The sequence below is a fragment of the Podarcis liolepis genome (assembly GCF_965112155.1).
Source record: "Podarcis liolepis genome assembly, chromosome: 12".
Taxonomy (NCBI): Eukaryota; Metazoa; Chordata; class Lepidosauria; order Squamata; family Lacertidae; genus Podarcis; species Podarcis liolepis.
This window is the reverse complement of record NC_139563.1, coordinates 9871988-9885855: the sequence shown is the minus strand read 5'-3', so window position 1 is coordinate 9885855 and position 13868 is coordinate 9871988. Positions and strand designations below refer to the sequence as shown.

At 42.3% G+C, this 13868-nt stretch overlaps 1 protein-coding gene across 4 annotated transcripts in view; it reads left to right on the top strand.

Annotated features, from left to right (window-relative positions):
- The first annotated feature begins 159 nt into the window (after positions 1-159).
- Positions 160-13868, top strand: part of TTC21A (tetratricopeptide repeat domain 21A) — a 31524-nt gene continuing 17815 nt past the window's right edge. For 3 of the 4 annotated variants that reach the window (XM_083466623.1, XM_083466621.1, XM_083466622.1), the window contains exons 1-12: positions 257-404; positions 1473-1602; positions 1947-2060; positions 2606-2772; positions 5962-6084; positions 7019-7176; positions 8179-8263; positions 8654-8752; positions 9067-9262; positions 10396-10493; positions 11647-11844; positions 12746-12875. In XM_083466623.1, coding sequence (XP_083322749.1) covers positions 378-404; positions 1473-1602; positions 1947-2060; positions 2606-2772; positions 5962-6084; positions 7019-7176; positions 8179-8263; positions 8654-8752; positions 9067-9262; positions 10396-10493; positions 11647-11844; positions 12746-12875 — 1525 coding nt within the window. In that variant the 5' untranslated portion in view covers positions 257-377. The other variant, XM_083466624.1, reaches the window with a different exon arrangement.

The window sequence follows — 13868 nt, the reverse complement described above, 5'->3', positions numbered from 1 at the left end:
AGCGCCGACTGAGCATGCGCAGGGAGGGCAGGAGGTTGGCGGAGGGACGCCAGCTGACCACAGAGCAAGCCGACGCGCTCGCGCTCTATAGGCTGAGGCCGTCCCCCTCCACGTGACGGACGGCCCGCGCGGACAGGCTACCAGTAGTTAACCACAGGGAGGCGGGGTCTTCGCGCCTCGAGAAAGATGACGAGGAGGATAGGGAGCGCGAGAGGTGGCTTAGCAACGGGGAGCGGAAAGGGGCGTGGCCGCAGGTAACCACGCACGCCGGGCGGCGGTTGGCTGCTCGAGGTGTTCGTCTTGAGAAGGGAAGGCGGCGCGTGCCGTTGTGGCGGTTGGCGTTTCGAACGTTGCCCAGGCGGTTGCTGTCGGCGGCCATGGCTGACGAAGACCCTCAGGCCCTGGTACTCCCTTTCCCATCCCAAAGGGAGAGAACCCGCCTCACGGCTTGGCTGTGACTGGTGGCAGGCCCCCGTTATTAATTCGTGGGAAGTTTAAACTCCTGCCTTTCCTGTAGACGGCTCACCAAGTGGCTCTCACGCCGACTTTCGCCCGCCCCGACCCCTCCTTTGCCTACCTCACAGGGTTGTTGTGAAGAGAAAGCGGAGAGGGGGCACTGCGTACACCATGCGCTGCCCTGTATCCATTGTGCTGAGCCTCCCCACCTGAGCGGGGCGAGATTCCAGCGGTCCAAGGCGATTACCCAGGGTGTGGGTTCCTTGGCCTGTGGGGCAGCGGAGATCGCGGTGTCTTTATGATACACCGTTTATTGGCACACATATACGTCCTGATCCTGCGACAGAAAGGTCTTGCTCCTCCCATAGCCACCACCTTGGATTCAAGCAGAAACCAACCATGAGACCCCCGAGTATAGGGCGGTGTGTTCAATTAGAAACAATAATTAACCAGAAGCTGCAGTTAGTGCAGAATGTTGCACTGCGATTGCTGAAAGGAGTGAGACCTTGCCAGTATATAACATTTGTGCTCGGAGATCTGCATTGGCTGTCAATTTTCTACAGGGTCAGGACTATTAATATATAATGCCCATCATAACTTGAAACATGTGAGATCACCTTATATTTGCCTTCTCAACCACTACAGTCTGGGGAACTAGCACTGTTACAGGTGCCACATAATACCCATTCCACATCTGTAATAAATCATCATTTTAGTGTGGCTGTAACTACACGTTGGAACTCCCTGCCTATTGATACTGGGCAGGTGCCTTCACTGTACACTTTAGCACATACTAAACATATTTGGGCAAGCCTGCCCAGTTACCTAGAATGCTGGTGTGTTTTTAGTTTACTGCTGGTTTTAATTTTTTGAAAGCTTTAATTGTTTACAAATAATGTTATTGTTTTATTCTTTTTCTAAACTGCTTTGAGGGATTTTACAAAACTGGTATATAATTTTTATGAAATGCATAATAAGCAAGCAAGCAATGATTTTCTCTTTCTCTCCCCCTCAAGGCTAAAATTCTATACTATGCTCAAGAAAAATACTTCAACTATGTTGTTCAAGTGACAAACATTGAACTGGCAAAACATGCTAATGATCCAGTGCTGTTGTTTTTCAAGGGTTTTGGAACATTGCTTCTTGGTAAATACTTTAAATCAATAAACTTTGAAAGTGCATCTTTCTAGAAACAAAATACAATGTAAAAGCCTAATTGAGCTAAATGAGGTGTTTTTTTTTAATGCATCTGAGTTCTGCATACCAAGGTAACTTGAGAACTGGAAAGTTTTAAAAAAGATGAGACCTGAGCATATCAAAGGCTAGGAAACACTAAGTTTCACATTAGGAACTCACCCCAGACTGAGGTGTGGAAGTGAAAACAGAAAGCGCACCATGCTTGCATATATCTCTGGTATTGTTTTACCATTCTGATAACCCACCATAAAAATCTGGCACTCCCATGAGTCAATTGTATTACATCCTTGCAGGCCGAATTCAAGAAGGCATTGTACTACTAGAGAATGCCCGGAAGCGCCATGTAGATGTTTCCTTATGTTGCCTCCTGGGTCTCATTTATGCGCACAAAAGATGTGAAAATGTTGGTAAGTTCTGTGCTATTAAATACATTTTGTGCCATTCATCACAAGTTGTCAGAAATGAGAGATTCGGTGTTTCCAATAACAGTATTAAAATCAATCAAACAAAAATTGAGGGCAGGGGTAATGTAAAAAAATAAATAAATCAAAAAGAGGGTATGATCCTGCCATCTTGAGTATGGAAGGTTGGCAGAAGACACAAGTCCAGGAAAGAAATGTAAAACTTCAGTGCACAGTTTTGCTAGTTACACTTAAAATTAACTACACTTTGGGAATAACAACCAAGACCTAGAGTTTTAGAAGTTCCGTCAGTTTCAAATGCAATTTGACTTAAACAGTTTTCACATTTAGAACATAACATGAAAAAAGACCTGCAATTCTCTAAGTATTTCATACCTTGCACACTTCATGATGTAACTTTCCTCCCCAAATTGTTTTCCTCGAATCAGCCCTAGGAGCTTATTTGTTGGCGTATCTTGTGTGATACGTGAAAACCAGACAAGTGGATAACAAGGGTAGCATATACCGCTACCCGTCCTGTTTACTTTCAGATACTTCTGCTCTTTTGGACTTGGACACCAAATTAAAGGAAGCGCGGAAGACGGCTGGAAGTAATGCATTGTATTATGCTGGAATGTTTCTGTGGCTCCTGAATAAAAATGATAAAGCAAAGGAGTATGTTGACAGAATGCTGAAAGTGTCTAATGGAGCAAGAGAGGTAAAGTGATCAGGCTATTCACTGAACATTGAAATGTGCCAGACCTATTCAATACTTCATAGAATGTAAGGCAGAAAAGCATAGTTATAACCTTCTTGCAAGTGTCAGCGGCGTAGCGTGGGTTGTCAGCACCCGGGGCAAGGCAAGTAATTTGCGCCCCCTAACCCGGGGCAAGGCAAGTAATTTGCGCCCCCTAACCTGCCGCCGCTGCCAGCTTCTTCTTGCTGCTGCCTGGTCTGGTCTGGTGTGGTTCTCTCCCGCGCTCAGCACTGCGCTGGGCGGCCGCTGCACTGTCCCTCCCCCAGATAGTCCCTCGCTCTCTCTCCGCACCGCACGCCTGGCACCCACCCCCTCCACAGTGGGTGGCGACCCAGCGGCTCGGATCGGATTCGCACAGCCAGCACTGCAGTGAGAGAGAGTGAGTGAGCCAGGTAGGGGCAGAGAGCTGCGAGTGCGAGCATCCCCCCCAGATGTTGCCCCCCCAGATGTTGCGCCCGGTGCGGCCGGCCCCCCCTGCACCCCCCACGCTACGCCACTGGCAAGTGTCATCCTTGTTCAAAGACAGCCTTCCTCATGCATTGCCCTTCTGGATCAGAAGGACTCAAGCACACAAAAAGGAGCTGGGAGCAGGGAGATATCTGCATCCAGCACTCAAGGTTGTATGCATAGTCACCCTGGAATGTGTACCGACTACCAAACAGATGGTAAACATTGTCAGTTCTGACAGCACCAAACTGTCAGCACTTCTGTTTCAGGAAGGCCAGAGAGTGACTTTAGACATCTCCTTCACCCTTCCCACTGTGACAGATGTTCAGTGCTGGCAAAGCTGACAGTGCCAACCATCTGTTCAGTTGAGGAAGTCAGCTGAAATATATGTGATCAGCCTTCTGAACTGGGGCCAGTGTACTACCTAATCTTCACTGTGTTTCTCATTGCTTATTATGAAATCAGACCTGTTCTTTCACATCAACGTGAATCAGTCAATAAACTGCATTATCTTATAAACGTGTACACAGCAGTAATTCCCAGTGAGTTAAATGCAAGCTCCCTGGTAAGTGTGCAGAGGAGGATAACAACTTGGTACTTCCATGTTTTAATACCAGGTCCTTCATTCTTAAAAAATCTTAACTATCATCACCCTAGTTTCACTAGACAGCTCATGATTGAACTGAAAGTGATGAAGCCAAATCTCACAAAGTGGATTTCTCCACATTGGTACAAACGCAAATTAAATTAAAATTGGTTTTGTTTGTTAAATGAAAGCACCCCTTATTCTATTTAGCTTTGAAGGGTTATTCATGGAGTTTACCATTTATCAATGGTTATCACCTGGCTGTAAAAGCTAAATGAAACATTAAAGTTCATAAAGACTGGGAACATACAGGTGGTGAAAGCAGTTGCTTATGGACTTCCCGGAGTTTTTGACTAGCCTAGAATGCTACTTCAGAGAAGCCCTTGATCTGATCCAACGGGGCACTTTGTATATAGTTGTGCATTTAGTTGTATATAGTTGTACTGTAGTGAGATTTTGTTGCCTATACAAGTTAAATAAGAGTAATTTATCACCAAATGTTTATAGTTTGCAATCCTCTATACCACATGTGGATAATCCACAACCTGCCTGTGGCCCTCATAGGCCTTCAGTCCAGTCCAGTCCAGTCCAAATTCCCAAGCTGTTGTCTCTGCCAAATCCCCCCCAGTCTGCCACAGTTATTCCAGTGTGTGTTCCTCATATAAATTGCATAACTCTCAGCCAACCAAACAGCTGTGCTAGGGGGTGCAGTTGTGATGAGGAAGCAGCATGAGGAGAGTCGTTTCCTGTGCTCCTTCCTCCCCACCACATTTATATGTGAGCTTGAATGGCTTGTTCCACCACTGGCTCTGGCACATCCATGCAGCTCCCAACAACCCAAAAAAGTGTGCTGTACACACTTACAGTGGTGCCCCGCAAGACAAATGCCTCGCAAGATGGAAAACTCGCTAGACGAAAGAGTTTTCCGTTTTGGAGGTGCTTCGCAAAACAAATCTCCTATGGGCTTGCTTCGCAAGACGAAAATGTCTTGCGAGTTCCTTCGGGGGTTTCCCCCCCCCTTTCTAAGCCGCTAAGCCGCTTATCAGCTGATCCGATCAGCAGATAAGCCGCTAATAGCGCTAATCCGCTAATCCGTCAATGGGCTTGCTTCGCAAGACGAAAAAACCGCTAGACGAAGAGAATCACAGAACGGATTCTTTTCGTCTTGCGAGGCACCACTGTATCTGGAAGTAAGCCCCACTGAACTATGGAACTGAATTATGGATAGATATTCATAGGACTGCAATGTAAAAGAAATTAAAAAAAATTCAATACTTTAAAAGTGATGTGACTATTCTGATATGATGTATACAGCCAACTAACTTCTCAGTAGGTTGTCAGGCTCTGTTCTCTGAGATCCTTGTATGGCTCATAGTGCAGACCATATTCAGAGGTAACCATTATTTGATCGGAAGAGACATTCCTTAATTGGTGGTTTTTAAGCAGAGGTAGGATGGCCATCTGTTGTGGATGTTTTAAGGTGAGATTCCTGCATTGCAGGGATTGAACTAGATGACCCTCAGGGTCCCTTCCAACTATACAATTCTATAATTCTATGACAGCGGGATGCAGGAGAATTCTAGAAAGTATCCTTTGGATCTGAGGATGCTGGAAGGGAAGCAAGTACAGGGGTTGGTAATGTGGGGGAATGAAAGCTTTGCTTCTGTTTCAGTAGAGGTCTTCACAGTACTATGTTCTTCATAGATTGCTTCCTGTAATCATTCAAAGTCCCAATGAGTCTTGTGGTCTCTGGCTCCAAGAGCTTCTCAAATCTTAGTTCTGGGAGAGGGAGAACTTTTAAATACAAAACCTACAACCTTAATTATCAGTGTGTTCCAAACGTGTATCACACTCTTCCTGCTCAGTTGGTGGTGAAACAGCAGAATGTGAATTGTCTTGGCAGAAGGATGGTATTTGTTCTTAGTTATATTTTATAAGAAAATACTAGTGTCCTAAGGTTTCTTATATATTTGGTTTCTAATTGCGTTTAACTTTTGTATCTGAAAAAAGTAATTGTATGGGAACTATTAAATTGACATTCTGTTGGCATACTAATGCTGTAATTGAAGAGTTTCATTACTTTGCTGAGGAGGTGTTTGTTTTTTCCACCTCTGCAGGGACTAGTTTTGAAAGGATGGATATATGTTACTAGTGACAAAGCTCATGCTGCAAAGAAGGCTATAAAATATTTGGATGAAGGGATTCAAGACAATACAGAAATATTTGGGATGATGGGAAAGGTAGATAATTTCCTTTTAGCTTTGCTATCATTCTCTCTCTCTCCTTTTAGACAGGATAACCAAGTGGTTAGAACTATATCCCTGGAGGCTGAAACCTTGGGGTACTGCAAATCCAACTCCAAAATCCTTTAACTTGATCCTATGCAGAGCTAGCTGCACTGAAGCCCATTGAGATCAGTGGTAATATCTGTCACTAACTCTATGTCAGATTGCCTGGATATATCATACAAAGCCAAATTTAGGAGGTTTGGTCTGAGTAGAACAGAGATGACCAAATGTCATTTGATTATATTTTTGCTTCTTTATTTAAAAGACTTTAGATCACTCTTTAAGCAAAGTTGCCTCTTAAAATGGTTTAGAACCATGTACAAACTCATAAACTCTCACAGTTAAAGCAGTTAAAACATATCAAATTTTAACCAAGGAACATACAAGCCAACATACCAACAAAATAACCATCTAGTTCTAAAAATATCATTTGATGAGGCCATGATGAAAAAATGGGCTGCCATTATTTTTATTAATACCCTGCCCAGAGGAGCCCAGGATGACAAGAGATTAAACAAGAACATTTTTAAAACCTATTTTAAAAAGTTCCAATATTCTTTAAAAGGATAAAATGTGATTGACTGAAATTCCACTTCTTATTTGCTGCAGTGGTGACAGCATGTGTACTCTATACTTGTTTTTTAAAAAATGAAACTTCTGTCATAGGCATCTCTCACTGGGCAGTTTCCTTCTGACTACAAAACTGTATTGGATTGATTTTGCTGGCAAAATCCAGGATAGGTGAATGTGATGTGACTCCATTATGAACTGGCCACAGAAAGTGGTATGCATCTTGTGTTGACTGCGATGGCATACATCCACTCAAGTGTCTCTTTCAAATCATATGTATTTTTTCTCTCCTTGCCCCCCTTCCCACTTTCTGTAGGCAAAATATTTCATGGTGCAGCAGAATTACTCCGGAGCTCTGGAAATAATTAGCCAGTTAGTAGTTACTTTCCCTTTATTTACACCAGCCATTGTCATCAAGATGAGACTACATTTAGCATCACAGGACTGGGAGCAAACTGCAGAAGAAAGTAAACGGTAGGAGATGATTTTCAGCAACGGAAGAAATTGAAACGTGCCATTTCATTTGTAAACAGGTTGGCCAACCTTTGTATAGGAAGCTGCCTCTCACTATGAGTCCTGTATTGCTGACTAGCATGGGGACTTGGAATCTCAGGCACATACTTCGTTGTGACCCTGCAGGCTGGGTATGAATCTTGAGGCATCTGCCCTTTTGAGGGATAGTGGGTGGCTTGGTTTTCCCTTAGACTCCACCAGGGGCTTATCTGCTGGCACTCAGGCTGGAACCCACTCTGAGGGCTCTTCTGGAGAATCCTCTGGAAGCAGGTTCACCAGGGAGTCTCAGGATCTTCATGGCTGGCAGCAAGAGACATATCTGCTTCTCTAAGTCTTTGGCTAATGGGAGAGATGGCAGTGGTCAGGGATGCTGAGAGCTGTCAGTGAAAGCATCTGGAGGGCAGCAGTTTGGGAAGAGAGGAGTCTTTCCTAGTCCTAGAGATATCAGAGATTGAACCTGGAATGTTTTACATGCAAAGCTTGTGCTCTTCCATTGACCTTTGGTTCTTTCCCTATAAAGTGGTTATTTAAAATATAATCCTAATTCTTATGGATGTTCAACATAATGGCCAGTAGGTGTCCCCAGTACCTGCACAATTACAGACTGTTGGCTACCGTGTTCTGTGCTTCATTGCCTTCCTGGTGTTCCTAAGTCTTCTAACTCTTTCCACGTTCAGCCGATGTTGATATGTCACAAAATCCATTTCCCCCCTAAAACAATCTTTCCCACTCTCCAATTTGTCTTTTAAAATTATGAGATAAATCCTGTCTTTCTAAACCTTAAACTTGTTTTCTCCTTTATCTGAGTGTGACTCTGTAGCAATAAGTATGTAGCTTTGAATTAATAATAGATTTTCTTTCTTTCAATAATAGGCATAATTGAAATTAAAATAGCATAAATAAGTCATTTATGCTATAATTTACTTTTCTCTCTTAATACTTTTGAACAAATTCTTGTTTAAGAATCCTAAGCAAGGATCCAAATGATATAGATGGACTCCAGTACATGGTTGTAAATCATCTTGCTATTACTGGGAATAAAGTTTTGGTGAGTGTTATATATTTTTTGACATTTGGAATATAAAATTGGTGTCCTAGAATTTTAAAACAAACGTAGTCTTCATGGTGCTCTTTGCCCACAATGATTTGATGGGAAGCTTATCATTAGTAATGTTGCCTTTGTGTACTTTTTATATTAAGCATATCTATACTTGAGGATATGTTTGCTTCATAGATACTAATATGTAGCAAAATGTGAAGAATTGGACTCAAAATCCCAGATTTTGTTTTTAAAATCAAGTGCCTAACTCTTATGTTTAAAATGTGTACATAGTTTTTCACCTTTGGCTAACTCCCTACTTGTTATGCCATTCAGTGTATTAGATATAAAATCAGTGGCAGTGTCTCTGATTTTAAAATATTAAACTTTTTAATGCAGGCACTGCAAATACTTAGAGAATTTATTGTTGCTTTGGAGTTGAAGGAGCCCCAAAGATCCGAACTTCACCTTCAAAAAATCCTTGTAATCAGCAGACTGGTAAGGGCATGTTTACCATTACTATGACCTATCTTGCTTAGTAATAATTTGTTTTCTTTCCTATCTTTGGTGCCTTCCCCATTTGAAATATTGTGGGTGCCCCCTGCCAAAGAAGGTCTTACAAATGTGTGGGGAAATCTAATTTACTAGCTAGCTGTATAAATTGATAATGCTTAGGTCCCCCCCCCCACATAATGAACAAATGTAATTATGCATTTTCAATACTTCCATCCCACCACATGGCATTTTTGATCATATATGTGCTTCATGAGCATGACATTAATTTTTTGCCCTTTAAATTATGTTCTGTTTAGTGCGGGAAGAATCAAAATATCCTCCAGGAAGTGTATGAGTTTGTTAAAGACTCAGGTAGCAACCTAATATCTAGCAATGCACATTATGCGAATGAGTTAGGATATCTGCTAATCCTTCAAGGGTGTTGGAAGGAAGCATCTGAATGGTATGCAAAAGCCTCAGAGTTGAATGAAAACACTGCAGATTCAATGACAGGTAGGCTGTTAAGAATTTATTTATTTTTAGTTTAATTTAGTATCTGTCTTTCTTCAACCTAATAAAATAAAAACCTTTGGACCGTGTGCCAACCTCAAGTTACTTTTAGGTCTGGTGCATGGAGTTACCTGGACTCTGGAGGAGTGGATACACATCTGTCATCTACTATATACAATAGTGACATCTGATGGGATGCTCAGTGTGTGGGGCCATATGTGTGTTGGCCTGATATTTCTCTCCCTCAGAAAAAGGGGGCATAAGAACCAATTTGTCCCCTTATTCATACAGTCTTACATGAGGATTTTTCGCATCAGATGCTACACTATGTGCGTGCTGGAGGCAGAGGAGGTTATGCATTTGCTCACCCACTGTGCAAAGAAGATCCACTACCCAGAAAGATTTATGTTCTTAGACACAGACCATCTTGTTAGGACCATAGCAGTCTCTCCTGAGAATTTTCTCACTTTATAGTTTTGATGGAGAAAGGCTGGAATGAGTCTCTAGCATTTAATGAAGAGCTCAGTGTGTGTAAAGAGTGTGATTCATCCAGGCAGGGACATGTGACTTGAAGCTAGTAATATGTAATTTGGCTGCAGCCTCTAGCTCAGACCTGCCCAGCTGTTACAGGCAGTAATATGCAAATTGGCAACAACTTCTAGCTCAAGACTGCCCAAACAGTTAATAAGATTAGTGAACTGCACTGGAGGCTTGTCTGTTAGAGCAAATAGGGTTCTGCCCCACCAAGCTCAGCCAGCCCTTAGCTAACCCCCACCTGCCTACTTTCTTCCAACAAATCCAGGGAGTGGAACTGACTGACTGTCACTTTCCTGCTTCTTAGTCCCAGTGTTGCTCTCATATAACTCAGCAGGTAGGAGGATGGGGTCAAAATCAGAATTAATTAAGTCCAATTGTAAGGGGCTATTTTAACTGTGACACTGCAAAAAGAAGCTGCTGCACTTTAAGGTAGCATTGGGTGCGAGGCCACAGCTCTACCCTACTCAAATTCATGATACTTTCCCAATATGACCCCTCATCCCCTTAGCGATTTACAATATAACATTTGTGGTTGTAATTCAAAGTACATTTAATCATACTTACGAACATGTAATTTATTGCTGATAATTACTTTTCAGGATCTATATGGTGCCAGGTGCTTGGAGGGAAAATAGAAGAAGCAGAGAATCAACTGGAGTTTCTAAAGGAAGTTCAGCAGTCTACGGGAAAATCTGCAGTTAGATTACACTTATTTCCTTTGATTTCTTATGTATATGCTTACCATGAATTGTCAAATGCAGGTGAACACCTGCCCAACCCCATGTAATTGTGTTTCTTCAGGCAGTGGACACTGCAGTCTCTTCTGTATTTTCCACCCTGCTTAATATTGCTAGGCTCCAAAAATTTCAGAAGGGTTGGCAGCTAACAGACCCTGGGATGAATTTGGCCAAATAATGCCACTGTTCATGTTAATCCCCACCTACCTCAGGTCACCAGTTTTATTGGGTAGAAGTCTGTTCAATTGCATTTCAGCGCTCTTGTTGGCTGTGCTCAGAAGTCCTACCATAACTATAACTGTATAACTATTTATACTGCATTTGTTCCCAGCACATCTTCAGCTTGGCACATTAGTTTGCTGAAATGCAGCATGATGTAAAGGAATACTGGAATGCCCTAATTGGTGGGGCAGGGAATGACCTTGTTCTCATCCCTGGCTTCTTTTAGAGAAAATATGCCACTCAGCTAGTCTTCCCAGTACATTATTAGAGTTGTAATTTCCCCATAACATTTAGTGGCAAAGACATTCTCTGCTATTTTTGGATGGATACAATGCCTGCTTTGCAAACCATCAAATTGTACTCTTGTCACACAATAATTTCTGCATCTTAGGTGGCACTGTGGGCTGCTGTACAATAAAGGCATTTATGTGCATAATGATAAATCCATATTTGCTTTTTAGCACTTTTGCATGACTTCGCCATATATTATTGTGTGGATGTAAAATATATCAGCTTCTAAGGACTGGGAAAGTGTCTATTACCGTATCTCCCTCTACAGTCTTTGCCAACCTTGATCAGAAGAACGCAGGGATGCTTTTAATTCATTTTGAGGACCATGATTGAAACTAGTTTAACAAAGCAAGTTTAGGTGCTTCCTGAGTTAAAATCCAGCCTGAGCTAATGACCTAAGTGGAAAGAGAAGGGTTGGGCGGGACCTCTCCACACATGAAGTAGGAGAGAGATGAACCTGCCCTCCCAGTTCCCAAACCCTAGTTTATTTGTACATCTGCAGTTCTGCACATTCTCGTAGATTATCTGAAGGGAAGCTTTGGGTTGAACTTAAAACAAATCTCTTGTTCATTAAAAATTCTGTGTGCTGTTTTCTCACAGCTTCTAGCTTATCTTCAAGGTGTGATTGCTTCAAGGAAAAACAATGATCAGGCTGCCTGTGTCTTTCTCAACGAAGCTGCAGAACTTCATTGTTCTGCTTTGCATGGACTTCCTCTAAGCATTGAATACTATGAAAAGCTGAATCCCATGTTTATGATTGAAATTGTGAAAGAATATTTGGTCTTCTGTCCCAAGCAGGTAGAAACTTGAGTTTTGCACTCCCCATTTTGCTAAATAGTAGGATTTATTGGGGGTTGAAAGGTGGCAGCCTTTTACATGATGGATTTGCTTGTGAGGAGAGAGCCGGAGATTTATAGTCAGTGTTTGAAGTAGGATGTGATTGTGTGGGATCCCATCCTGCTTATTTTTCAGGTATACCTAAAATTTCCTGTTCTTGTCAGTAATTTAAAACCATTTCAGGATGCTACGCAAAGCAAGATTGTACAAACACTACAAAAGTAGACTGTAGCAGAGCAGAGTTATTTGTGGAGCTGGGAGAGGCAGGCATTTGCAAAGATAGCAGTCCCACAACAACCAAAATCCTGACCATGAGCACTGCAACCTCTCTCTATTTACCAGCACGAGGCAGGAAAACTGTGCTAGGATTCACAGAAGCACCACTTCTCTCAGTAAGCATCTTTCCCAGTCTGATGCTTGTGAGATTTCTGTTTCCTTTGCTAGCTACATTCCAGCTGCCCTGCTGTTTCTCCCCGCTTCACCCAAGCAGTTGTGGGGTGCCCAGAATTATTTATATACTACCCTTCTCACAAACCACAGGGTGGTTTATGACAAAATCAAATAAAGCTAAAAAGAATCTTTAAAAAGGCACAACCCTTTAAAAACCCTTTAAAAATGACAACACAATAACTCATAATGAACCACTACATAACAATTACTGATAGCAGCAGAAGGAACTACATAAATGTTCCCATAATCACTCAGATATATTCATAGAAGTCTTGTGCAATGGGTAGGCAGATTGAAGTTCACAAGTACCTTGACCCCTGAGCTAGACTTGGGGATTGTTTACCAAATACATTAATTTTACCCTGTATTTTATTTTTCTGGAAAATAATGCCATTTCACTTTCTCTCCGTAGCCTCGGTTACCAGGTCAAGTTTTATCTTCACTTCTTAAGCAAGTAACTATAATTTTGAATCCACTCGTGAAAGCCACCCCTGGAATGATTGAGCCTCTTTATCTAATGGCACAGGTTAAATATTTATCAGGTAAATTGAGTTCTGAGTGTCTACTCAAGAAAAAAGCAAAAAATGCTTCTGGATTTTAGATTGCTGGGAGTTGCTTGCAGGGAATGAGCTTTTAACTATTACTGTTTCCTGCCCTTCACCTTAAGTTCCTAGGGTGGGTTACAGCAATTAAAACACAATATTACAAACAGTTTAAAAGAATTTAACTGCAACTGAATTAAAAAGTCCAAGCTTCTTATTGTTACCGGAAAAATCCGAGGGCTCCCTTGGACAAAAAGTAAAGACACCAACCAGAGTAAATTGGAGCAAATCAGCAGCCTGTAGGCTTGGCCTTTATTGAACTGTTGCAACAGGGTGCTCCCCTCACTTGCAGGAGAGAGGAAAGGACACAGAAAAATGGTGTGCAAGGCCTTATAAAAACTTTTGAAATTCCCACCCTGTAGATCAAGACCACCCCCAGAAACATCATACATACATCACAGAAAGGAGGGGTAGGGGGAGGGGTGGTGGTGGTGGTAACCTGAGTGTCCTGTCACCTGGCTGGTTCCCTTCTCCCCCTCCCCATGAGTCATTTTCAGAAGAGAAAAGGTAGTCGCAGTTTCCTGCCCCCTGAGGGAAGATCTGATCATTATCCTTTGTTCCAGTCCATGCTGAATCTACTCCCATATGCAAGTTCTTTGTGATCTTGATTGTCTTCTGTCTAGGACCATCAGGGTTGGCATAGCAACTGGGCAGGGCTCCTGTGGATGTGCTGGGATGTTCAAGGGATTATGGCTGGCCTGTATCAAACCTTCCCCATTTTGTAGTCCTTTCATGGAGTAAAATAAAAGTGGAACAGTGCAAATCCAATGTATGGTTGATTTTTCTATGAATTTATAACAGAAGCGTAGTGTATGTAGTGTGTGAGTGTGTGTGAAGTTTGTACAAACTGAATGATTGGGGGGGGGGGTTTCCTGCTACATTATTAAGCTAAGAAACAATAATGCTTCTGATCCTTGACTTGGGGATACAAAG